Source organism: Ammospiza nelsoni, chromosome 2, assembly GCF_027579445.1.
Source record: "Ammospiza nelsoni isolate bAmmNel1 chromosome 2, bAmmNel1.pri, whole genome shotgun sequence".
Lineage (NCBI taxonomy): Eukaryota > Metazoa > Chordata > Aves > Passeriformes > Passerellidae > Ammospiza > Ammospiza nelsoni.
Genome location: NC_080634.1, coordinates 93875938 through 93898692, shown reverse-complemented (window position 1 = coordinate 93898692; position 22755 = coordinate 93875938). Strand labels below are relative to the sequence as shown.

Below are 22755 nucleotides of genomic sequence, written 5' to 3'. Positions count from 1 at the left end.
CTTACTACTAACTCCTGTGTGATTGAATTAATCCTGGAAAAAAAGTCCAGGTTTTGTGTCTCTCTGAAACAAGAAACCTTGGTAAACCCTGCAGCGCAGCCAAGGAGAGGCCTATGATTAAAGACTTGTGGAGGAGCTTGTTTAGAAAGGACATGTAAATAAAAAAGCATAAACTGATTAAAATTCAGTTCATAGAACACTGCAAAGATGTAATTTTTAAATTAGAAATTGAAACAGGTGTGTGATGACTGCATTCAGTGGCCAGGCTTCTGTCATGGCTTTGGGGAAAGCCCCTAAGAGTAGTCAGGAGGCGAGAGAGGTACCATCCTTGGTAGGGTGTTACTCTGCCTTAAAAATTACTGACATGTTCTTTTGTCTTTTGTTTTACTTCTTAGATACCTGGTGTGAAGGATGTGCAGTCTTCAAAACTTTGAAGTTTATTACTGTCTTACAGTGCAAAGTGTACTTTTAAGATGGAATTTCTCAGCAGCTTTCCCTATGTTTTTTCCAGGCATTATCTTTTTGAAAGATAGTACAGGGTTCAACCTTTTGCCTGAACAGCATCCTTTTCTTTTAAGGTGCTCCAGCAACTATTTGTATTTTCCAACATGATCATTTTCAATGGAAAGAATGTATTTCTTCATGGATGGAAGTTATAATTGTTTGTTTTATTGTTGTTTCCTGACCATTATTTTTGATTGGTTGTACTTGCTTAAATTTAAGTTTGGATATCATGTAGGGACCGTTTTTGATGACTTAGCATCCAAGCTAAAAAATTGCCAAAGCAGTTTGCAGTTTCAAAATTAGTTTTGTTGCTGTGTGAAGATTGAACAAGCTGCTTAGTAGAATGGATTTATACAAACATAGATGTGTGTGTGTGTGTGTGTGTGTGTGTGTGTGTGTGTGTGTGTGTGTGTGTATAATGGGTGTATAAACTAATTTTAGTCCTTGGAATCTTTTGATGTAAACCAGACAGAATTGTAAATCTTGAGTTCTTGATGACTTCAAAAAGAATGAAACCTCTTTTGCATTCATTCTTTGAAAAAAACATCAAGAAGGAATTGAAGAAGAAAATTAATGGAGCTTTTACATAGGCTAGTATGCCAAACGAGAAGCCAGCAGATTATGCATCAAATTGCTCCATGTCTTCAAAACTCCACAAATTTGTAAATTCTGCAGCTGCAGATGCGAGGTGTATTTTGCTACGGTTTTTTTTTGAGAGAGTATCCATTTGCATTATACTAAGGATGAGCCTACAAGGATAGCTCTTGTCATGCTGAATGCCACATTATTTTATTGCTGTGCTTTTTGCTAAGTACAGCACCCTGAAGGAAAAATATGTTTAATAATTGTATTTAAATGTTGAACTTGCCAGACTTTAATATCCTTTACCATGAACATTGCCACCCTTATGCTGCACATTTGCACATGCTTTATAAAGCAGTATCTTGTATATTTAAGCTACAGTTGTAGCTTCCTTCTCTGGGTTTCATAAAACTAGGATAACAGAGTCTTTAACCTCAAATGACTTTGTATCTATCCTTTAAGAGCTTCTCCCACAGTGTTTTCCTCCATTCTGCAGGCTGGAGCCTGTAACTCACATCCCATGCTGAAGTGGGAGGGAGAATTAACCTGAGTGCTGAGCTTGAGTGGATTTGAAATGAATTTCTTTGCATTTATAAATACATACTCTCATACCCACCAGGATTTTCTCAGGAGGGCTCTTGCTTCTTTGTGTTTTAATAGAGCTTAAATTTGCCCTAAAGTCTTCTTGCTAACATGCATGCCCACATAGCACAGTTTTCCTCTCTGGTTCTATTTTAAGCTGGATCATGAAAGCCAGGGAGAGGTTTTCTGCTTCAGTGCTTTTGCTCTTTCTTTCTGCTCTTCTCTGAAATGCACAGCAAGGAATTCAGGTATTATAACCACAGAGCAAACATTTCTCCTATGCACACAGGCCAAAATAGAGTGCTAACATAAAGAGCCATTTGGTTACTGGCTGGAACCCTCTTTTACCTGAAGAGTGTTTCCCCAGGTGCCCACCAGCCCAGCTTGCTGTGTAGAATGGAACTGCTAGGGAAAAAAATCACCTTTGCCTGAACACCTTTTAACCAGACACCTGAGACCAAGTTCCATGGAGGCACTCTGGCCTTCTGTCCCTCCAGCAGATTGGGGGGCAGGTTCCAAGGCTCCTCCACAGCAAACACTCTGTATGTACTTTTCCTTCACGTGTGCTGCTAAGTCTTGAGACACTGGTCTCTAAAAGAGGGAGGTGAAGGTGTGCCTTGTTGGTCAAGATTGAAAGATAACAGGATTGGAACATACAGTGCTTTATTTTGGTGCTCTTAGCCACAGATATTATTACATCTTGATCAATCTGGAAAAAAACTCCCTGGAGGTGTTCAGGGCCAGGTTGAATGGACCTCTGAACAGCCTGGTTGAAAAGTGTCCCATGGCACAGCAATTAGAGCTAGATGATGTTTTAGGTCCCTTCCAACCCAGGCCATTCCATGATTCTATATTAAATGTAACTGCGGGGCGTGGAGATTTAAGGCTAGGAAGGAATAATCTGGGTGGGAGCCTGGAGGATGACTGCTAATCTAAGAAATTAAATTGTTTTTAAACTAGTATTAGGTTTTCACCTGAATGACTGGTTTCACTGATTCCTCTGAAGGCAAAGGCCTGTTAAAATGTGGTTGTCCATGTTGGATACAACATGAAGGGATTCTGGAGCAGTCATTGTTGATTAATAAAAGGATTTGTAGTTCTTCTCTCTCTTGACAATGAGAACAAGCACAACCAACATGTCATATATGTCATTGTTTTTCCTCTTTTACATTCACGGAGGATTTTTTGGTTTTGTATTTCTTTTTTCTTATGGAAGTAGCCAGCTTGCCAAAGTGTCAGATTCCTGGATTTTATTGTGTGGATCTAGATGGGAGTGATTCCTATCTGAAGTAGCCAGCTTGCCAAAGTATCAGATTCCTGGATTTTATTGTGTGGATCTAGGTGGGAGTGTTTCCTATCTGAAGAAGGGTGTAGGTCCTCTTTTGCATGGTTTTAATCTCTGAAGGAAGGCTATAAAACTTCCTCTCCCTCTCTATGGATGTTTGGAAAGTGTTCCCATCTGCTTTATCATCATTTATTATCAATCAGATAATGAGGGTTCTATTTCCTGCATGCTGTGCTGCAGGTGACACCAAGCCCATGCCACTACTAACAGAAGTATCTGGTCAGCCAAGCATATTGCAGTGGACTCTCTGCCCACTGTTTGGTACCAGCTTGGTGCTGGTAAGTAAGAAGTTCATATCGGTGTGTGTACTTGCATCAGGTATCTGAGGCTGTTCTTCCTGGAGCCGTGCTGTAGTGCAGCAGCCAAAAATAAAAATGCTGTGAATTGTGATCTTTGTCTGAGGAGTACAAGTCATGATAGTGATCTGGGAGCACGCTCTACCCAGTGGGTTAGGTGGCTGTCCTGGAAAGGAGGGAGTCTGGGCTTGGAGCCGAGACATAGATCCTGTGTCTGACAGTGCAACAGATGCTGTTACCTGATCTGACAGGGGTCACCTGCTCCATCTCAGCTTTCACATGTGAGAGTATTTACATGACTTGTGGGAGTGGTGGGAAGACTCATTGACTAATTTTTAACTCTCTGCACAACATAATGTGCTAATCACTCATGAAATACAGAATAGTTAAGTAAAATATTTCTAAGGAGTGTCACTTCTTTTAAATCTACCTTTATTTAAAAACATCTGATATTGCTTTAAAAACTCTTGTGTTTTGTCTTATTACAAAATGTAATGGCCCCAAAATGAAACAGCAGCATTGAAAAAAAATTACCATGATTATATTCTTCAGGTCATATAATAAAGTCATGAATAGACATTAATATTTAATAGAACTGCTTGTATAGATGGTAGATTTATTAGAATACATCTCACTGGTGTGGGATTATCAGCAGTTCCTGCCCCGTGGCAGATGAGTGGTGGGAACACAGATGTGGGGTGCTTCAGAAAATAACCTCTAGTGTGGTCTGTGAGTGACCTGGGTTTGTTTTGGTTTGCTTTTATGGGATCGGTTGGAGTGCCAATGCAGAAATGGAGCTTTTTCCCATCTGCAAATGGGATTTTGGGAACAGATGTAACCATCAATTCAAGCTTTTTATCCTCGCTGTCCTCTTTCCTTGACCTCTCTTGTTGGGAGAGGACTCTTATAGCACTGTGAAGAGAAGAAAAACAATCCATTTGTTTTCATATGGCTGTTGCTGTCACTCGTACTCCTTGGCTCACTCTCAGTGAGTCTGAATGGCTGATAACTAATCTCAAGTGTATTAATTAACAGGTAGTCTGTCACTGGGCAATTACTTGAAAGGATCAGGTAAAGCAAGTCTACTCAGCATTCATGTCTGAGAGATCATATGGAATACTTCTGTTCTAGTTTATTTTGTCATTTGTTGCCTTATTTTCCATTGTCTTATTCATAAGATTTCAGTGTATTTCCACTTGCAAAGTCACATTAGTAGAATGCCTTTTTGCCAGCTCCTGCTGCTTGGGGTAGGCTCTTTCATAGGGATCAGGTGTTTGTTGGGTTTCCCACCAAGGAAAACACCCCATTTCAGTTCCACCAAAGACATGTGGGTGAGAATTCCCTTACCAATGGGAAAAGCTAACTGTATTTCTGGGGAGCTTTCTAGCCAAAGGTTCATTGGAAAAAGGGCAGTTAATTTCCCTGCGTGGAATAGGGGTGGGTGGTAGAAAAAGATAATACTAGATTTACTGTACCGTTGTTTGTTAGAACTGGAGCTTTAAAAGGGAGGGTTTTTTGACAAGGCAACACTTAGGATTAATTTTTTAATGCATTCTTAGGCTGGTAATGTTTGAACAGTTCATGTGTTCATATTTGAAGCAAACAGCTTGCATCTAATGCATGCCAACGCTTTATGCAGGAAGACAAGAAGTGGTAGCCAGCAGCCAGCAAGCCCTTCTGAGAACCTCTGAGCCTGCTGACAGGCACACTTACTCTGCATGTAATTTGAAGAAAGGCATTGTGCCCCCAGTGGCTTGGCTTCGAGTGAAAGATGGAGTTTTGCGCTCTCATTTTGCACTGAGGATGAGCTCACAGATAAATAGGTCACTGTCCACGGAACTATTTTGCTCTAAATCAATTAGAAGCAACATGACCTTAAGCCTGATCTCCTTGCTCTACAAAGATATTGCTGAATTGTGGCTGCTTCTGAAGAAATGCACAGGTGTGTCTAGTATTTCAAATTTTCTTAGTTGCTTGATTGCAGGTCAGGCAGGAACTTTGGCAGATAACGTTATCCTACTGAGGAAAATGGGATGTGTTTTAGTACAAAGGCAAAAGTTGTATTCTGCTTGTGGGCATTCATGTAGAAATATAATTTATTGGTGTGTGTGTGTGTGTGTTCTGTCCTTGTGTAAATTTGCAGTGTATCATTTTATTTGCAGATGTATCTCTCAGTACACCATATGTATCCACAAACGCTATTCCTGTATTTTACATGGAAGGTACTTTGCTCAGGATTCGTTCATGCCGTGATTATGGTGATCAGAACAGCTGCTAAAGCTTGCAGGGAGAATTTGCTGTTGCAGAGAGCTGTCCTGCTGTTTCTGGTTTACACCGTGTTTTAGTTTTCAATTCACTGCATTTTTGTGTGACTATCAGATACATAATTTCTCCTGATCCCTATTGGAGGCAGAGAAAAAGCAATATTTCTTTCACAGGATACAGTTTGGCATCCCCTAGTTGTTAGTATAGGCGGGTTGATCTAAAATGAATTATTTCTTTAATTCCTTCAGTCAGAGCTTTCTATAGAAATGTTGTTTCTGTTAAGAGATAATGAAATAGTAGAGATATTATTTGCTGTTAATAGTGCAGCCACAGTCCATTGCAAAATGAAAGCACGTTTTGTGGAACAGGGACAAGGAAAAATTGCGTCCTTATTCTGGTGCCTGAATCTACATTCCCAGTTCTGTTTTCTGCTTTTGGTATGCATGACTATTGCAGAGGAGACAGAGCTCTGAGCCCATGGACTGGTGTCTAACCTTCCAATACTGTTGCTTTTGAAATGTCAGATTTAAATAAAACAGGTATGTAAAGGGTGGGTCTTCTAACTAAAGGGTGCATCTTCTTACTAATCTTTAATTAGTATTATTAATTTTAAACACGTGAGTCTAAGTGCTCTGCTTCTCAAGCAGTGCTTGTTGCTACCAGGGGTAATACTAAAAGGCATGCTGCTTGGGAGAAATGAATGAAAGGTTTAAGAAAAATGAGGATAATCAGATGGAAAGGGTGGAGTAATCAGCCTGAGTAGCTTTTGTTCTTTATGTGCATCCTCATATGCATCCCTGAGAGGGGAGGGGTGGATTTAGGACACTACTGATTACTGTAGGAGACAGTGAATGTGGGACCGGGGAGTGTTTTGTGTGAAATCATGGTGGTGCCTATGTAACCATGCCAGGACTGCTTGTGTAAATTGCCAAGTTTAAAACTGGGTATTTTTATTTGTATTTTATCACTGAGAAATAAGTGAGCAGGGCTTTTGTTAGCAACTGCCAAGGCTTGATTCTCATCTGTTGACTGCCACCACTTCTTGTGGGCATGTTCAGTGTGCCAGTCGTGATTCCTTTCTGGAGAGCTGTAGGAACATTCTGCTCAAAGTGGGCAGAAGGGTTGTCCCGTTCCCTGGCACTGTTCTTTCCTCTACCTCCTGAGCTCTGTATGGAGTATTTTTTGCGCCTACAGTCAGCAGAAGGGAGAAAATGTAAGTGAAGGAAAGGTCTCAGCAGGGCTGACTGTATTGCACTAAATGAGTCTGTAGCTGTCTGTGGGAGATACTGAACTGTGTCCATGTCCTGCCTCTGAACTACCTGAAGTAAGTTCATATTTGCTGTGTTGTAGAGAGGCATGATGTGTCTCATCTTTTTCGTGGCATTAGACAGAAAGCCACAGTGCTTCAAGAGCTCTTCATTAACAACTCTGTCATCTGTGTGGTAAGGTGGGGCAGCCAGCTGGGTTATGAATTCAGCAACCTCTTCTTTAGAAGTAATCTGTAATCAGAGTCCCAAATACTGGGAAGTTTAAAAGTAAATGTTTTTGCTGAAAACTAGTACACAGCTCTAAACAAGCATCTTAGTGAGCGCTCAGTCCTTCTTTTTCTTTCACACTCACACATTCCCTTTCAAAACATTAGTTTATAGATGTATAGTTACATGAAAAACTGTACTTGTGTGTACCATAAAATAATATATTGTCTCTTGGAAGTTATTCTCTCCATCCTCTGTGTTGTTGAAATGATAATAGTCAAGAAAGATCTTACTACGAGGCCCTGCAATGACTGGACAAGGAGCAGCACCAGTTTTAAATTGAAAGAGGGTAGGCTTGGATTGAGCATACAGAAGAAAATTATTTTTACAATGAGGATGGTGAGACACTGCAACAGGTTGCCCAGAGAAGTCGTGGATGCTGCACCCTGGAGTGTTCAAGGGCAGGCTGGATGGAGCATTGGGCAGCCTTGTCCAGTAGGGGCTCTCCCTGCCTACAGAAGTGTGGTTGGAATCAGATGATCTTTGAAGATCTCTTCCAACCCAACCCATTCTGTGCAACCTCACAATTGTTAGCGGTGCTATAATTTATCTCCAGAATAGATGTGTACAATAAGCAATAAGATTTTACCACTTTGTTGCTTTATAAAAGTGTTTGGGTTTTGTTTTTTGAACAAACAAAAATCACTCAATGTTTAAAATCTTACCATGCTTCCAAAATAGCACAGAAAAATAGCATTCTGTGTGGTAGAATTGCCAGCTATTCATATTCATACAGGTCCTGTGTGTGTCAAATTTTCAGTTAAAGCATTGGGGCCTGCTTTGAGATCATATTTCTGAAGAGGAAGAGTTGAAAGCAGGTGGTTCTGATGGAGACAAACTTCCAGTTTAATTCTCTGAAACATGTTCACTTCCGCATATGTATTTAAGCTAAGTGATTGCATCATTAATTTTTAAGGCTCACTGAAGATGGGTCCTTTAGCTTGCATGTGGTTCTTTTACTCAGTGTTGATCTTTCCATTTTCTCTGTTTGGAAGACTTCCACTTCTTTGCAGAGCTTTGATACTTAGAAAGCAAAATTCCTGTAATAATTTTCTCAGAGCATTAAGTCTTACTAAAATGCAGTTGGCAAAATCTGGTGTCTTTGTTATTCCATAGAGGCTTGCTTCCTGAAGTACTGAGTGAGACACATCTGGGTAATTTCCCTTCTTATCACTTGGGTCCTGGCTAGGGGAACATTTTCTACTGCTCAGTTTTTATCTACTATTTCTCCATTAAAAAAAGCAAACTTTGCTTTTTTTGCAAAATCTGCTGCTTGTAGGTGACTAAGTACATCTAATACTTTAGATGTATTTTTATTCTGTACACTCAGCATGATTTGCAGTATTGGGGAGTTAACAATGCTGCAGTTTTGGCAATATTTAAGTGTGGTTCTTAGCAGTCTGAAACTCTCCTGCAGGAACTGAAAAGGATTTACCAGGCTTGGTTTCCTTCAGGACATCCTGGAAAGAAGAGAGCAATATTGTTGTTGCAGTAGTAAGAGCATGCCGTACGCATGAGGTTAATTGTATATTTGGGTAGAAGTTACACCTGACACTGATGCTGCTTTGTCTCTAAGCCCATTTTGTGCTTAATACAATTTTAGGCTTTAATACGGCTGTGTGGCATGATTCTAAGTTCCCCTTACTTCTCAGTTTGGAAAGAGAGTAATTGTTATGGCTTGAAATAGCACAAAGAATGTGTCTTTCCCACCAAAACAGAATGGGCACACTTGAGAATGCACGCAGCAAAAGCGTGGTAAAACAGATTAGATGCTGTAACTGGTAACACTTTGAGATGTCTTGCAAAATTGCAACACACACCCCTCTCCCCTTTTGTCTTTGGATTTTCTTCAAAAGCAAAGAAATACTGGAGTTTGGGTTTGATCCCTAGATTGACTTTCTAATTATTACACCATTTTCTTCTGGTTACAGATTAGCTAGTGTTTGGTCACCCTTGTAAGCCATATCCAAACCTAAAGTTGATCCCTGACAAGCTGTGGACTACAGAGTAGTGTGTCAAGTAGGTACGAATGATGAAGCAGAGGAGGAAGAAGCTGTAGTATTTAACACTCATAGTGTCTTGTGAATTCATCAACTGTACGTGAAAGGGAGGGTAGTGTATTTCGTCTCATGTTTGTGCTTTGAGGGGATCTTATTTTGGCAAAACAAGACAAAGAACTGTGTTGTCTTTCACAAAAGGGGAGGTGGAGGAAGAAAGAGAATAAAGTACCTTGGCATGTATAATAAGCAGTCAAATCCAATAATACTAGGGTTTGAAAGAAACCAAAATCTTGGTTGGCTCTCAAAGTGGAATACCTGCTTTTGAGCAGATATTCAAAAATTCAACTCAAGAAAATGGGAACTGTTACACCTCCTGTCATTTTGAGCCAAGCCAACAGCATTGCATTTGCTGCATATCTCAAAACTTCTTTTTTTAAAGGAAGGATCAGTGTTTAATTTTCCTACCTGAAACCAAGCCATCATTCTCATAGTTTTGTAGGTAGTCTTGTGCCAAATCCCCAACTCTGTGATCTCAGAGAGGAAACAGGTGGACATTGCAATTGCAGAAAGCAGAAATTAGAGTAAAGTAGGGGGTCAGTAGGTTTCTATACAAAGATGTTGGATTTTATTTTTTGTTCTTTAACCCATGACCTGCCTCTCATATTCTGGAGTTGTAGCCTTTGGGGATTACCTTGTGTGTCTTGAAGTAGTTGTGCTGTTCCTCAGATATGATCAATGAGGCAGAATTTTCTAGTTTCATTTCAGTGAAATAATTTAAATATTACCAAAATGTAGGAAGTATGAGCACTGCTGCAGAAATATAATTTCTGGACTTTGTGAAGAATCTGTCAGGTTTTCTGATGCACTAGACATTTAAAACAAGGTCCAAACAATAAGTGCCTGTGTCCCCTGTGCCTGAGCATATAGTACGGGGAATATTGTTCCGAAGAGTTTAGATTTTCTTTGGCAATACCACTTTCAAGTCTTGACTTAAATAGATCCTTACTTAACTATCATAGTAGCAGGCCCCTAAATGGGGAATAATTAGCATGGACTCCAGGTTGCAGAAGGCTGATCAATTTCTTTATTGTACTATACTATACTATATTATACTATTAAGAAAAAACCATCACCCTTGCAGACAGTCCAATACAGCTTTGACCAGACTGGTCAATTAAATCCAAGCACCATCACCAGTGGCTAATTAAGAAATCACCCTTTGGTTAACAAATCTCCATAACATGTTCCACATGTGCACAACAACAGGTGCAGCAAGTGAAGATAAGAATTGTTTCTCATTCTTTTCTCTGAGCTTTCTCACAGCTTCTCAGGAAAATTCTGGGAGAGCTATGTCTCTCTCTCTTCAGAGGACATGTGATTAGCACATTTAACACTGAAGATGCATGGGATTCCATCCTAGCCTGTTGGAGCACTGGGTATATAGTAGTGCTGTTCTCTGCATATTGTGACAATAGGCTAGTCAGTCTTAGAAAGTGTGCACATTTTAGCAATGCCATGGAAGTGGAACTTGTATAAAGCATTGATTCTTTTGAAAGTAAAGGTATCTCAACTGAAGGATCTACTTTACATACCTGGGCTTTTGAGAGGAAATAGTCTTTTCTAACTAGGAGAGGAAATGGGAGATAGAGCTTAGCTGTAGTCTGTAAAGCTCTTAAAAGTAAAATTCTTATGTAACTATATAATTAAAAATGTTTATTGGACACTTAATGCCATATGAGGCTGTTTGGAGCACTAGTCTGTTTTGTATTTCTTTGTGTCAGCTACTGGGATGCTGATAGAAGGAAAGAACTTGCATTTTCTCCTTGCTTAGGATGTTTTAGCTTACAGGAAACAAACAAGTTGCAAAATGACTGTTTTGCCCTGGTGATAGTTCCCTTCCCAACTATATTTTAATGGACAACTGTGTTTTACATGAAAATTCCTGAATTTATTTGCTCACTTTTCCTGGCCCATCATTTTAATGATGGTGTAGTCTAATGAAATCAAAATGAAACTTTCCTGAAGGTATTTTGAAATGGTGAGATTTGAAATTTTAGTTTATGAACACTTGCAGAAATTCCTGTCATCAGCCCAGTGTGGCTATAAATAGCATGAGGACCTGAGGAGCCTCATCTGCAGCTGTTGTGCCTGAGCATACCAAGCACTGAGCTCGCAGGCATTGTCACTAATCAGCAGTGATTTTTAAAATTCAGTTTTAAAGCTGGAAAGCTCACTTGGCATCTTAAGCAGCTCATTAGTTTTAGGTGGCTTAGAGTAGAAGAGGGCTTCTGTGCATCAGCTGTGCTGCTCTGGTTCTTCCCTGCTTGGGGGGGGCTTCACAAAGGAGCTGACTGTTAGCAATGGTGGTCGGGGGGTGAAGATGAAGAGGGAGGAATGAGGAAATGAAAGATTTGCCTTGGGGCTGAGAGAGATGAAGGGACTGCTCTGAAAGTCATTATATTGCATTTATAATTACCAGATGGGAGGGTGGTTTAATGAAGAGATTTTTCAAATGAAGACCCCCTTCATAAAAGGCATTCAACTCTTTGGGTGGGTAAGCTGTTCCAGAGGAGAAGCAAAACAAAACTGGCTAAGGAAAATACAATATTCCTTGAATTTAAGGCATGGATTTCATAGAGAAGCTGTAGACAAGTTTTCATGAAAATTTTGCAGACTCAGAAAGAAAGAGGAGGAAGAAAAATTATTTGTCATTTGATTTCAGATGTGCTCCTGGGATCTGTGCTGAAAGGCTAACTGTGTCCGGATGTGTACAAATAGATCAGCTTTCAAGTCACTATAAAGTAATGGCCATAGAATTTCCTGCAGAACCACTCAAAGGGTGGTGTAATTCCAACTGGCTTGCTGGGAATTTTATTAAAGTGGTTACAGGAGGCTCACAAGTCACATTGGGAGACTTCCTTGTGTGTAATGTGGGTGCAGTCAGTTCAGAGTACACTGAATGTTTTCTTCTTTGAAAATGGGCTTCAGCATGTCAGACAAACTACAAATGATGATGAGTTTTAGTTTGATCAGAAAAGAAAGAGGAGCTTTTTATCAATAAGGGAAATTCTTGACTGCAGTGACATTGATTGTTTTCTCAGATCCCAAGTTCTTCCGGGCTTGCTGGCACCAGGTAATCCAAGCACAAGTTATCTTTGTTCCCTCATGCTTAAATCTGTCATCCTGCTTTATCTGAAATGCAGTCAGGTGCTTCTGATGGGATGGGGTCAAGTCCCTCTAAGACATCTTTCTTTATCATTGAGACAGGGCTATCAAAGCAAGGTTTAAATTGAATTAGAAGATATATCTGCAAGATTGTGGTTCACATTTTTAGTAAGCAAGGCTTTTTATAATAAGAACCATATACTTAACTGATTCCTTAATGTTAGTAAGGTGACACTTCAGCCCTCTCTGACACTCATAATTTGAATACTAGATCATGTGAAGATTTTTTTAAAGGACCTCCAGTTGTCAGCTTTAAAAAAAATACTTTACACATTTCCAGCTTTTTTATGTGTTGGGGTTTGAAAAATAGTAATAAAAAAGCAGTAGTAACTTTAAAGAACTTCGTATTACTGTTTATTATCACCTGCAATATCAGATGCACTATCATTTCCAGGGGCTTTCTTTTAAGCTTCTTAAGAGAGCTCCTCAGGAAAGACAGGTTATTCAAGCATGTTTTGTTAAGAGCAACTTTTTTCAGCAATGAATTTTGGGTCCAGTAAAACAGACAGACTCTTAGGTCTCTTCACTGAAGATACTGTATAAAACAGAAAAGGTAGAACAACAAAATAATAGGCTGTGTGAATCTTAATCTATTCAATACAAGTGAAACTTGATCCTATAAAAGTTTCTTACAAAACGGTCAGCAGATTTTCAGTAATTCTGTATTTTTATGTGCACTTAATTAGCTTTACAAAAATGGAAATGATCCCTAAAGAATGTAGCAAGTGGCAGGTTCTCTATTTAAAGAATATTTCCAAGAAAATATTTTCCCCAAAGGCCATGAGAATAAGGAGTGTGTGCTCTCACAGTCTATTTAGCATGTCTGCCTTTTGTTGCCTTATCCTTTTAAAGAAACAGCATTTTGAAGTAATGATGGACAACCTTGAAGTGAAATCAGATTGAACCCCAAACAAACTGTGATGAGCTCTCTTTTCCAGAGGAATGCTAAAAGTCACAGAAACAGTGCAGAGCAATGAGTCTTTACAATTGCATCTCCTCTGAAGGAAAACATACTGAAGAGGGATTTCTGGCTAAATCTATGGGTGGTAATACTGGGTTCAAGCATATCCTGTTGAGCTGCTGCATGTGACCTGTTTGGCAATACCAAGTGTTGCATTTTCTTGCACTTTTTTTGTGCTGCTATTTTTTATTTTGGTTGTTTCAAATGATTGAAAATCAGCTCTGTTTTTAGTGCATACTTGGCTTTTAGAAGTATGTCTTGAAACCAAATCAAGAGCAAGATGAGATTGCTTTGGTGGAGGGGAGTGCAGCAGGAAGAGCAGTTTGGTGTCTGTCAGTGGGCACACTGTGCTGCTCCTCCAGTTGCAAACAGACAGGCTCTCACATTTGAGTTAAAACTGACTTTAAAACCAGGGGCAGGAAGAGATTATCTTTTCAGTGAAGCGGTATTTGACCAGTGTTGTGGGGCTGATCTGTGCAGGTGGAAAAAGCTGCTGCTCCTACCAGAGGGAACGATGGAGCAATCAAATCTAGACTTGGGTCTTCACCTGGCACAGTGGGATTCATCACAGGGCTACATGGGGAAACAGTGATCCTTACGTAATGATACATAAATAGTTTCTCTTCCTTGGGAATGTCCTGCCTCCAAGAGTGTAATGTGTCATGTATTTACTTACATATGCAAAATTCAGCTATTTTAGTTCATGCCATGCTGTGCAGCAATGAAAATTATGTCTGCCTGTGACTTGAGCCAGGATGGCATTTTATAGACTGATGATGGTATTTTCCCCATCTCACACCAAAAAATTGGCATTAATCCTGTAGGAGTTTATATTCAGGTTAACGGGTCCACCTGCAGTATTGGTTTGCAGAATCAAGGCTGTGTAGTTTTTTAAACACTGCTGCAGGAGGTCTCCTTGTATCATAAGGAGACAGCAAAAATAAACTCTAAAATCCTTTTTCCTTTGGGAAAGTGGGGTATTCCTCTTCTGGAAATTACTTGGCCATCTGAGATTGGAGGTTTGAAACATCTGTGTTCAGTGTTATGTTGAAAACATTGAAATGGTGACATAATTGAAGGTCTGGGTGAAATATGACTTGAGAGTTAAATGTATCCACTTATGGATTTGACAGCATGGTATGCAGAGGTCTTCTGATCAGGCAGCAGTTTGCCGGATGCAGGAAAATAGCTCTGATCAGTGGGTGACCTTGAAAGTGGTCATGGGTCTTCCTCTGCCCAACGGGACCACAGAGAACAGAGAAGTTCTGTTTCACAGCATAAGTTCTTCCACAGTTACTGTGGAAGAAGTAACTGAAAGTGGCTTTTTTGCTATTCTCAAATAATTACAGTTTTCAGAGTTTTACATATGTGAGAATTGCTCATAGAAGTGTCTGTCTGCTCACGATCTAGCATTTGAAAGACATCAGTGACAGCAAGTCCTTGAGGACCAGAGCTCTACTTCAGCTTGTACTTCACTGCAGGTGACACTTATCTTTATAGCAGTTTTAGGTTTTTACTTACTTTTCCTCTGCACATTCAGAGCTCTGAGTGTCAAAACCTATCTTAATGGCATTCAATTCACATGACATTCATTCTTTCAATGTACATTAGAACCCAAAACTTCAATGTCAGTACAATGTCAGAGTAAAAGAAATGTTCATAACCAATTAGAGAAAAAGCTATGTTGTCTCTTTTATACTATTCCATGAGGCTAATATATGGAATAATTATTTTTTAAGAATTGCAAAAGAGTAAAACTTCTTGTTTCCTTGTAAAAAAATGAGATCTTAGTTTATGAATGAAGCAACTCTGTCATGCAGTATCAGCGAAACTTAGGCTTCTGCTTGACCTCTGGAAACTTGCGGTAGGAAATGTCTCTGCTGAAACACTGGGACAGAAAACCAGGGGTTGGGAAAGTGGAATGGTTGTCACTAAGCTGAAGTGGAAGGGCTGACATAAAAGCTTAAGTGTTGCTTTTCAGGTGGAAGTAGAGAGTGTGTGTGTGCTTTCAAAGGATGTACTTTCAAGCCACTTCTACCTATCTTATTTAATGCTGTTTTTTTGGGGGTATTTGAATCTAGATGACAGGCTAGAGAAATCATGAGTTTCTTGGTTTTGTTTGATTGAGAAGATTTTAATAAAAATTGAATATAATACATAAAAATCCTACTGTTTAATATCGTTCCTGAGGAATATTAATTCTACAGTGTTTTGCTCAGTGGCAGTTCTCTACTGCTTCTAAATGTCATTAAATGTAAATTCCTCTTTTATATTTGTGCTATTCAAAGAAAACTTTGCCCTTGGCAAACACGTGGAAAACTCAGAGATTTTCACATATTTTTCAGAAGTTAGACAGTTTTCTGAGCTTTTGTGTTCTAGGGATTTATTTTTTTTAATGTGTGCTGTGAAATTTTGCATTAAATGACTTTGCAATGCAATTTTATTTCTCTTCACAGATGAAATCATGCATCAGGATATCATTCCCCTCTATGCTGCAGATATTCAGGACCAATTAAAGAAACAATTTGCTTATCTGTCAGGTAAGACTGTGTTGTTCCCTCTTAGACACGTTGCTTAGATGCATGGTACAGCCTGCTGTCCTTTCACAGCCTCTGAAAACTTTTATATGAGAAATCAGTGAGTAACTCAAAATTCAGGCTATTAAGACTTGTTATTTAAGTATTTATTAAAAGATTTTTTTTTAAGTATAATAAAAAATTTAAAATTACAGGTAACATTCCAGTTAACTGGAGATTGCAGCGTGGATGCTCTGGTGGTTGCTATGGTCTTGCAGTCCTCTGCTCACAGCCCCAGCTGCCACGGGCTCTGCTGTCTTGTTTGATACTGAGGCCCAAGCTGGCACCTTGATTGTGACCAAAGTGGTGGAGAAGCATCATGGTACCACAGTCCCCCACAGCATCAGTGCTGGGCTCAGACAAGTGCAGCATCGAGTTCTGGGCAGGATTTTTGACTTGGTGTCACTGACTGCCTTCTACAGTGGGTGATGGGGCTGTGTGTGTGCCATGCAGTGTTTGGGTGATGGGGTTGTGTGTGTGTTTGTGCCATGCAGTGTTTGGGTGATGGGGCTGTGTGTGTTTGTGCCATGCGGTGTTTGGGTGATGGGGCTGTGTTTGTGCCATGCAGTGTTTGGGTGACGGGGCTGTGTTTGTGCCATGCAGTGTTTGGGTGATGGGGCTGTGTTTGTGCCATGCGGTGTTTGGGTGATGGGGCTGTGTGTGTTTGTGCCATGCAGTGTTTGGGTGATGGGGCTGTGTTTGTGCCATGCAGTGTTTGGGTGATGGGGCTGTGTGTGTTTGTGCCATGCAGTGTTTGGGTGATGGGGCTATGTTTGTGCCATGCAGTGTTTGGGTGATGGGGCTGTGTTTGTGCCATGCAGTGTTTGGGTGATGGGGCTGTGTTTGTGCTATGCAGTGTTTGGGTGATGGGGCTGTGTTTGTGCCATGCAGTGTTTGGGTGATGGGGCTGTGTGTGTTTGTGCCATGCAGTGTTTGGGTGATGGGGCTGTGTTTGTGCCATGCAGTGTTTGGGTGATGGGGCTGTGTTTGTGCCATGCAGTGTTTGGGTGATGGGGCTGTGTTTGTGCTATGCAGTATTGGCTGCTGAGCTTGGTCCATCTCCACGCTGAGTCCATGGCTGAATGATAATGGCAAAGGGAGATGGTGCCTCTGCTCACTGATCATCTGAGTGGAGGAAGGTGCCTGATAAGCTTCTGAGTTTGTTCTCCTGTCTTCTGCCTGTAAAAGCTCTTGCAGATGTGGAGCTGTGAACTTGCTGGAGTTATGGCCCTGTCTTCCCTCCCTCCAATACACAAAAATGGAGAGCATCAGTGGCTTTGCAGAGCTGCTCTGCATCCTTCAGCAGAAAGGAAATTTACTTCTCTGAGCTACAGATGGACTCTATGACTGTTCCCTCTCCCTCTGAATCCCATCCAGCATGAAATCCAGAGACATAGGGGAATGAAACAATGAAATACTTTACTTGGCAAGAACTCACTGAACCTTGTTATACTCATAATTAACTATTAATTATGATTTATTTCTGCTACACAAGCTAAACTGTGGGTCTGCAGTAGTGACTGTGTTTTCTGTGGGGTGGTGGTAGCACTTGGAAAATAAGATATTTTTTCTGAAGTTGGCTGTTCATGCTTCATTTGAGATTATAGTGTTTAAGCTACAATTCTTCTCTGGAAATTTATTTTTTTGACTTTCCAAGCTCATTCTTATCCATGGGCAGAAAATGTCTCATAAGGGTGTTATGCAAGAATCAGCCTATATATGAAACTGTAAGTAGGGTTTGTATTTTGCCCCTCTGAAGTGAGGGGGAAAACTGGTGGCTATGGTAGAGGAGTTGTTGAGTTCACAAATCCACAAGTGTCTTCAGCACTCAATAAATCCACCTGGCAGTGGAGCTTAGTAAGAGCAGCCATTCCTCATTCTATTTTCTTCTATCTATCCACACTCATGTCAATTAGAATTTTGTTTTATTTGTCTCAAGGAATAGGTCAGCTGCATTACTGTGACTAGATTGTTGTACGTTATTATTCTTGGGAAACTTGAGCGTTAGGCATTTTCATTTCACTTTGGAATTAAGGTTTTTTTTTTCTCTATCCTAATGTTCTCCTGCAGGATGCTTGTTGATGGTTAATTCTCTGTGCTGTACCAAATAGTGGTTTTACAGGTTCTGTGAATGAAGGAACAGAGCCAATGTTTTGGTACTTGATTTATGTACAATTTGATTGTTGTTACAGTTGATCTTAAGAGGGGCTTTGCTCTAAGGCCACTTAAGACATTCCCAGTGTGGGAATGAGACTTTTTGCTTATTACTGTTGCCTTGAAAATAGAATCTAAGTACATGGCATAAAACTCATTAAAGTGAAAGTCCATAGATTACTAATGCCTTTGGTAAAATAGTAGGTTTGCAGATATTGCTGAATGTCTTAGATACATTTCTGATTTTAGTTGTTGGCTTTTTAACACCAATTCAGTTCTCAATACTTGAGAATTGCTTTAGTTTCTCTAATAGGATGTATCTAGGTCTCATGGGACACTTGCTTGAACAGGGAATGAAACCCAGTCTGCCTCTGTCCTAGAGGCTGTGTCCCTTCCTGAGCTGCTTTCTGTGTTTTAGTCTCCATGGGGGTCACTTCTTATTTGTGTCCCTCATTGTGCTGGATCGTAATGGAAATGCTGCAGGAACATCCAAATTAGACCTGAAATGAAACAAAATTAAGTGAAAGCTTCCACTAATGCTTCAGTTTGTCAGTAAAGATATCCAAGTGCAATGAAATCAAGGTGCTCACTTCTCCTGCAGACTGGCTCTTGCTCAGCAGTCGTGTTCAGCTTAAATCTAATGGTGGGGCAAGCTGTGGATGAGGCTTGTAATAATCCTTCACACACAAAGTTTAGAAAACCTAAAGTTAATATTTTACCTCAGGCACAGTTGTTTACATTTTGCCTTGGAGTTTTTTCTTTCTGTGGAACAAGATCCTTATCTGGGCTAAAATTGTTAGTGTTGTTGTTGCTAGGCTATACCAAGTGTTGCATCTACACAGTTCAGTGTTTCACCTCTTTTACCTTTGTTTTCTTTAGTTACTATTAGTGTAACTAATTTTTCTTCCACATTTGAAAGGGTCTTCTGCCTTTGTTTTTGCTTGTTTGTTTTTGTTGGTTTTTTTTGGTTTGTTTTTTTTTTTTAATCCCATGAAGGACAGTGTAAGATCCATTTAAAAGTATCTGGAAAATGTATTCCTTATGTATTCCTCAGTCTTTCATTTGTGTTTTATATTTTCTTTCATAAATACTTTCTTTTCCCCTGATTACTGTGTGACTTTCATACCCACCCAGCCTTGTACTTGTCTGCCACCGGTGTGCAGATGTGTTAAAATAAATGTAGATGGAGAAGAGCATACAGACACCTGTGTATATTGCTATGCATCTTAAATCATTCAAGCTATGTGATGTGCAAATGAGACTCTTGGCCACCATGAGTGCTGAGCCAGTTATTTAACTCCCTTTCCTTTGAATGCCTATTTATACATTGAACAACTTCAGAGTGTTTCCATTAAAGGAAATACAAATATGAGTTCATGCTATTTGCATTTTTATCTATTGATTCCTAGTTGTTTTTCCTGCCATTGAAAAATTTAACACTGGTACTAGCTTCCAAAATGTTTGTACCTTTGATTTATAAATATACACATATGCTCATACCTTTATCATTGTAAATAGTAAGTATCTCACTTTGTCTGAGTTTATTTTCTCCATGTGCTCTCCTCTGTGGGAATGACCTGACCACTCCTCACTGGTCAGACTGTTCCCATTGAAGTAGCTCTGGCTGCTGAGTCTGTGAAATTACCTTTGAGAATTTCTGAGTGGATCCTGTACCACATAAATTGCAACAGCTGGCTAAAAATATCAGCCTTACTTTTGTTAGTGATATAATATAGACAGTATCTATGTTGTGTATGGGCAGTGGAAGAGGTATTGCTTAGCAATCTTTGCCTTGCACAGGTGTAAGCTTAACTACTGTTTTTTTTTTATTTACTCTGCTAAACCTGCTGTCTGGAGAGATTTTGAAAAATCAAAGCAAAAATGTAGTAAAGAAATAGATAAAGGGAAAAAGTGAATCCTTGGCTAAGAGATTTCCAGTTCAAATATGTTCAGATTCAAATTTATGTATTGCAATCCAATTTTAAAGCCAGTATATTTGCTGCTGATCAGCTTGAGCAGAACGCAGCTTGCGAAGTTATGCAAGTAAAACTTCTCATTTCAAGGAAAGAACATTTTAATAAATTCCCCTTCAATCTGTTTTTCTTTGCAAAGGATATGCAGTGAAGCTTTTATCCATTCCCTCATTGAAGTCTACATGTAATTTCAAATACTGAATTCTCCAGTTAAGTATATTATGCAAGCAGAAAGGAGAAACTCCTTATCAGAAATGCACAAGCATAATAGCTGAACCACTACAGTAGTAAAAAAAAATCTGAAGTAAGCCCTTCCTCAGTCACTGAGGACTTCACTTTTGACAGGACTGCAATTTTTAAGCAGTGTCTTTTGATCTAAAGTTGTAGATCTGAGCCATTCAACAAGGCTGATGTTCTTGTATCTTATGTGTGCACATTGATCAACATAGAGGTCATATTTTTTCTTATAGTCAAATACTATTTCACTTGCAGTATAGAATCAGGCCAAAATCTTTGCCCTCTCATCTAATTATATCCAGCTACTTCCTTTTTGTGGGGATGGTGAGAGTACTTTTGAGAAGACCTTTTTATTTATACAAACAGGAGCAGACTAGTTAGGGAAACATTACAAAATAATCTTACTCATTCTTCCTGGAAGTAAGTCCAAGCAATTTCTTTGCTCCTGCCAAACTTTGCTGTCCATACAAAATCCCAAACAACTAGCATGTCTTCTACAGGGCTGTGGGGAATTACCCTTTTCTCTGTGTTTCTGTGCCTGTGCACTTGTGTGTGTGGTTTTTAGCAGATGTTCAATACACGAGTTTTGTAATTTTCTGTGTCAATGCTTTTTTAAATTGAAAAGAATACTAATTATGTTTAATTTGAGATTGTTTTTAGATACCAAGTTACTAATGTGCCTCTTGATTAGAAATTCTGAAAATGCTGTGCAATTTCCTTGGGTTAGCACTCCTCTATCACCCAACCTGCTTATCAAAAAAGAAAACGAATGCAGAAGACCTAGCAACTGTGATGGGAAAAATTAGCTGTCACAGAATATAAAGAGTAAATGCTAAATCACTGGGACTTAGGAAAACTTTACCAGTCCCATCTCACAATAGCACAGCTAGTTTCCCATGGTTATTTTTTCTATTGTTTTCATCCACAAGACCACGATGCTCTGCGTACACACAATTTTAGCAGTTGGTGATATTGCTGGTATTAATTGTGTTCAAAACCTAGGAAAATGAAGTGTTATTTTCTAAGCACAGTTTAATCACTTTGCTGTGGTCTGTGGAGCTAGTACAATTCAATGTTTTTAAAATGTGTGTTTCTCCAAAACACAGGGCTGTCACTGTTGTAAAAACTGACCTTAGACCAAGGCTTGTAGATCTGTTTGGAAGAGCTCCACCTAGCAGGGCTTTGCTAGAATTTTTGAGGTTTATCCACTGAAAAATTACCATTTTATGAAGGCAATTTGTTTTGACACTTAATCTCTTCAAGAATTTTCATGTGAATAGACTGCCAAAGTCATGTATAAGTCAGATAATAACAAAGTTTTCTATTAGTGAATGCTCACAGAAATAGGATGGAAGTAGATCTGCTTAATTTAAAGCAGTGTGGTATTTTTATTTTATTTAATTGCTGAAATAAGCTTCAGTCCTCTCTACTTCTATGGTTCTTGCATTTGTAGCCCAGAAAGTAATAATGCTCTGAGCTGTAGAAGGTTTCTCCAGCTTCATGTTATAAGACAAACATCAAGGAATTCTTGGGCATTGTTTCAGGTAGTATGTCTGCAGACTGATTGCACCCACTTAAGGACTGATGTGTTCTCTTCTGCTCTTTGCAGTAAACAAAAATCAAAAGCTGGCACTCAAGTGGAATTTGTTTAATATTTCATAGAGAAATGATCCCGAATGTATTTCATAATTTTCACAGAATCACAGAACAGATTGGGTTGGCAGGAACCTTTAAAGGTCATCTAGGCTGTCCCTACCCTGCTGTGGGAAAAGACATCTTTCCCTAGATCCATTCAATCTGACATTTTCATAGTCAGAACAGTGCTCAGAATTTTTTAAACAAAAATAAGGAGATTTGTTATACTTTCAGAAATTTGTGTTTAAAAAAAAACAGGACTAAGATTAGACTAAGAAAATGCTCATAATGCTCTCAGTTACTTGTCTTAAAAACACCTAAAATATTAAATTCCAGTTGTGTAGTGCATGACTGTATAAGACTAGAAATAGGAGAGCAGGCTTGTGTGTGCCTCTGTGGACAGAACTTGAAGAGCACATCAGTTAAGGGTGTTCAACAGTGTAACTGGAATTTCAGGACTCTGAGCTAGAGGGGAATATGAAAGATGGGAATGTGAAAATTTTCCAGAGGTTAGGACTAAGATAGTTAGGTTTAGTCACTGTACCAACTGACCTGAATTTATTGAAATATTGCTGTTAAATTACTAATTTTTTGTATGGTGATTAAAATTGCAGTAAGTCATTTTAAAAACTATTCTGTATGTGTTGAATTACTTGCATGAGTTGTAGCACTCACAAATTCATTTGTGTTTTTTTTCATAATCAGGTGTATATAATTCTGAGGTGCTGGAAGATTATTATGTGAATTTGTTTTAATAAGATGTCTGAATTTTTTGCCTTAAACCTGTGTTTCAAGAAGCATAAGAGAAGTGAAATTGCTCAGTACTTTTCACTGGAATGCTTTCCCTCTCGCTAAAACCAAAATCAACAACAAAAAAACCCCTCA

The 22755-nt window shown here is 39.3% G+C and overlaps 1 protein-coding gene across 11 annotated transcripts in view; it reads left to right on the top strand.

Moving 5' to 3' along the window:
• Positions 1–22755, top strand: part of MCF2L (MCF.2 cell line derived transforming sequence like) — a 145710-nt gene that overhangs the window by 63322 nt on the left and 59633 nt on the right. For 8 of the 11 annotated variants that reach the window (XM_059492256.1, XM_059492264.1, XM_059492283.1 and 5 more), the window contains exon 2: positions 15752–15835. In XM_059492256.1, the coding sequence (XP_059348239.1) occupies positions 15752–15835 (84 nt within the window). Of the gene's footprint in view, positions 1–10468; positions 10671–12137; positions 12243–15751; positions 15836–22755 lie in introns of those variants that run through there. The other 3 variants (XM_059492318.1, XM_059492310.1, XM_059492302.1) reach the window with 3 other exon arrangements.